Genomic DNA, 343 nt, shown 5'->3' on the forward strand with positions numbered 1-343 from the left:
CGTCCTCTCCTCCGCCGCCTTTGTCGCCAGCTCCCTCCTCCGTGTCGATCTCGACCCCCAATTCCACGTCCCCCTGGCCTCGACTTCTCTGCAGGACTTCTGGGGCCGGCGATGGAATCTGATGGTCTCAGACATTCTCAGACCGTTGGTTTATGATCGGATTAAATCGAAATTCGGTACCTTCGCCGGAATTATGGCAGCGTTCGTTGTTTCAGGGTTTATGCACGAGGTCTTGTTTTATTATTTAGAATTCCCGGAGCCGAGAGGAGAGGCCATGGCGTTCTTTGTGGTGCAGGGTATGTTCATGATGGTGGAGATGAAGGCGAGGAGGAAGAAGTGGTTG

General features: G+C 53.6%; 1 protein-coding gene across 1 annotated transcript in view; it reads left to right on the forward strand.

The window, feature by feature from the left end:
• LOC109838441 (probable long-chain-alcohol O-fatty-acyltransferase 1) overlaps nt 1-343 on the forward strand; it is a gene marked incomplete at its 5' end in the record, with an annotated part of 1,482 nt that overhangs the window by 386 nt on the left and 753 nt on the right. The window contains one exon of the mRNA XM_020406888.1: nt 1-339. This exon is cut by the window's left edge and continues 386 nt beyond it. Coding sequence (XP_020262477.1) covers nt 1-339 — 339 coding nt within the window. The remainder of the gene's footprint in view (nt 340-343) is intronic.

Source organism: Asparagus officinalis, chromosome 4 (assembly GCF_001876935.1).
Source record: "Asparagus officinalis chromosome 4, Aspof.V1, whole genome shotgun sequence".
Taxonomy (NCBI): Eukaryota; Viridiplantae; Streptophyta; class Magnoliopsida; order Asparagales; family Asparagaceae; genus Asparagus; species Asparagus officinalis.